Genomic DNA, 3531 nt, shown 5'->3' with positions numbered 1-3531 from the left:
ATAACTTTATACCTTTTTGCGCAACTCTGAACTTGCTTATTTTGTTGTTCATAAAATCTATTGTCTTTCTTTCTTTAGTCATTGTGGATTCATTCCTTTATACAGGATTGTTTGGTATGGTTTATCAGGTTTGAGTTCCGTGAAATACTAGCATAAACAGAGGAGACCATGCCGAAATTTCGAGGCGCCACTTAGTGCTTCGAGGCAGTATTGGGATTTGTGTTAGCGTTTGGCGGGGCGTCACAGATGGTATCAGAGCACATTAGTAGTTCCGTATTGGGACTTCAAGCTCTTCCGTGTCTAGAGTCCATAGAGCCTAGTAAGACTAAGATAGGATTCTAGGTTCATTCCGCTAGTAATGAAAATGGTGTTCATTGCTAAGTTCCTATTCAAGATGTTCATTAATTCTTTCATAAAAAGGACTTTAGCCTGATGTTGATAAATACCTTGCTATTGATAAACAGAAGCGAGATGAGCGGACGGGGCAGAGGTAGAGGCCGAGGAAGAGGCCGAACTACAGTAGAGATGGGACAGGCATCGGATCAGACCCCTGATCCGATAGCACAGCTAATGTCATTTATGGGACAGATGGCTGAGTCCCAGAACAAGTTTAGGGAGGAAATGCTTGAGTCGCAGGCTAGACTAGCCGAGGAAGTGGCTGAGTTGAGGGAGCGTCTAGCTTCTTCATAGGAAGCTGACCCTATTCCACCTCAGGAGCCACGGCCACCGATGGTGCCGCTGAGAGCCACGAGGACTCCCCCACCCCAGACTCAGACAGATTCGGGGATATGGCTTCAGAACTTCCAGCGACTACGCCAACCTAGATTTGGAGGTTCTTCGGACCCAGCTGAGGTCGAAGAGTGGGTTTTGAGGACCCAAGAGATTCTAAGCACTATGCAGTGCCCGAAAGACCAATGGGTACCGGTGGCGGCATTTCAGTTTGACGGGGATGCCAGCCATTGGTGGCGTTCCGAGAAAAATGTTTTGGGGGATGGACCTTTTGAGTGGTCCGATTTCGAGAAGATGTTCCTAGATCAATTCATATCCGAGACGGCTCGAGAGATTAAACATCAGGAGTTCTCAAGTTTGGTGCAAGGCAACCTATCCGTTACGGACTACGAGCTGAGATTGACTAAGTTATCACGATACGCACCCGAGCTCATTCCGACAGATCTGCAGAAAGCTCGTAGATTTTTCAAGGGACTGCGACCCTACTTAAGGGCCAGGATGTCAGTGATCGAGACCACTAGCTACAGAGACACAGTGAGTCGAGCTCAGAGGGTTGAGCGGGAGGATATAGAGTTGCAGACTTCAAGGGGGCAGACTAGTCGACCCCAGACTTCATTTTCCCCTAGGGCTGATCCGGCCAAGAGGCCGATGTTTTCGAGATCGAGTGCCTCTGGACCCACGTATTCATAGTATCGAGCTCCTGCACCGTCGAGTTATAGACCAGTTGGGGTTTCAGTGAGGCCAACAGGGCCAAGGGGACCAACCAGGCTGAGTGTGAGACCACCCATCCCACAGAGACCTATTCAGACAGGACTGTTAACATGTTTTGGTTGCAGACAGCCGGGACATATTAGGAGAGACTGCCCCTCATCACAGCAACAGTCGGGGGTGATTCCTAGACCCCAAGGCAGAGTTTACCATATGACTCAAGAGGAGATACCAGTGTCAAACGAGGTGTTAGAAGGTACAATTTTGATTTCCAACATTAAGATTCGAGTTTTGTTTGATACCGGTTCTTCTAGATCATATATTTCCACTGAGATTGCACGGTTGCTAGAATTAGAGATTTCTGATAGGGGCGGTTAATGAAACTATCTACACCGTTGGGAGACCGACAAATAACTCAGAAGTTATGTCGGAACTGTGTAATTAGGATAGAGGACCAAGAGATGAGTACCGACCTCATGACATTAGATTGTTCTGACTTTGATGTCATTTTGGGGATGGACTGGCTAGTGCAGAACCATGCCCACGTCGATTGCTTCGCGAGATCGATAGTCTTCCGACGACCAGGTTATTCGAAAGTCAAAGTTCGAGGATCCAGATATCGAGGAGACGGTCCCTTATACAACCATTTGGGGACTTTAAGTATATCAGAACTAGAGACATCGACGGATACGGTAGAGGTAGTCAGAGAATTTGGGGATGTTTTTCCAGACGAATTACCAGGTTTACCTCCACGTCGCGAGATAGAGTTTTCTATCGATTTGGTACCAGGCACCGGGCCTATCTCCATCGCACCATACCGAATGGCCCCGGTAGAAACTCGAGAGTTGAAAGCGCAAATTGATGAGCTTACTAACTTGGGATTTATTCGACCGAGTTCCTCACCTTGGGGAGCATCGGTTTTGTTTGTCAAGAAGAAGGATGGGTCACTCCGTTTATGTATCGACTATCGGAGGTTAAATCAAGTGACCATCAAGAATAAGTATCCCCTTCCGCGCATTGATGACTTATTCGACCAGCTACAGTGTGCCCAATACTTCTCTAAGATCGATTTGCGATCTGGGTACCACCAGTTGAGGATCCGGGAGGCGGATATTCCGAAGACTACATTTCGGACTAGGCTAGGGCACTTTGAGTATCTAGTGATGCCTTTCGGTTTGACGAATGCACCGGCAGCATTCATGGATTTGATGCACCGGGTATTTTGGGAGCACCTCGACAAGTTTGTCATCGTGTTCATAGACAACATCCTAATCTACTCTAAGTCGAGGGAGGACCACGAGAGACACCTCAGGATTACACTTCAGATTCTACGAGAGCATAAGCTTTATGCCAAGTTTAGCAAGTGTGAATTCTGGCTCCAGAAGGTGAAGTTCCTAGGACACGTGGTGTCCAATGAAGGAATAACGGTAGACCCTTCTAAGGTTGAAGCCGTGATGATGTGGAAACAGCCAAAGACAGTGACCGATATCAGAAGTTTTCTTGGGATGGCCGGCTACTATAGAAGGTTTATTAAGGGATTTTCCACCCTTGCAGCACCGTTGACAAGACTGACGCAGAAAAACGTCCGATTTGAGTGGGATGACAAATGCGAGACTGCATTCCAAGAATTGAAGGGAAGGTTGACGACCGCTCCAGTTTTAATATCACCAACTCCGGGTGAAAGTCTAACGATATTTGCAGATGCTTCTGGGATTGGTTTGGGAGCGGTATTGATGCAATGTGGGAAGGTAGTAGCATACGCATCGAGGAAGTTGAAAAATCATGAGAAGAATTATCCCGTCCATGATCTTGAGTTAGCCGCTATAGTGTTCGCATTACGTATTTGGAGACACTACTTATACGGAGAGAAGTTTGAAGTATTCTCCGATCATAAGAGTCTCAAGTACATATTCTCGCAACGGGAATTAAATATGAGGCAACGACGTTGGATGGAATACCTCAAGGACTACGATTTTACCCTCGAGTATCACCCGGGAAAAGCCAATGTGGTTGCTGATGCATTGAGTAGAAACACTGTAGCTCACATGATGATGAAAGAATGGCAATTGCTTGAGCAAGCCATAGAAACAGTGT

At 46.8% G+C, this 3531-nt stretch overlaps 1 protein-coding gene across 1 annotated transcript; it reads left to right on the top strand.

Moving 5' to 3' along the window:
* Positions 1–729: 729 nt before the first annotated feature.
* LOC147410150 (uncharacterized) lies at positions 730–1815 on the top strand. The gene is made up of 2 exons (XM_086432065.1): positions 730–1409; positions 1566–1815. The coding sequence occupies exons 1-2, from the start codon at positions 730–732 to the stop codon at positions 1813–1815; spliced, it is 930 nt and encodes a 309-aa protein (XP_086288191.1).
* Positions 1816–3531: the final 1716 nt, after the last annotated feature.

This window comes from Akebia trifoliata, chromosome 2, assembly GCF_017979445.1.
Source record: "Akebia trifoliata isolate Shusen 1 chromosome 2, ASM1797944v1, whole genome shotgun sequence".
NCBI lineage: Eukaryota > Viridiplantae > Streptophyta > Magnoliopsida > Ranunculales > Lardizabalaceae > Akebia > Akebia trifoliata.
Note: the sequence above shows the minus strand (reverse complement) of the source record. Positions and strands in the feature narration are given on the sequence as shown.

Excerpts from the sequence above, each read along its gene's own strand:
- LOC147410150 (XM_086432065.1), top strand. The coding sequence starts at position 730 with ATGGTGCCGCTGAGAGCCACGAGGACTCCCCCACCCCAGACTCAGACA. Across the intron at positions 1,410-1,565 it reads TCGAGTGCCTCTGGACCCAC|ACAGCCGGGACATATTAGGA; the intron begins GTATTCATAGTA and ends TTTTGGTTGCAG.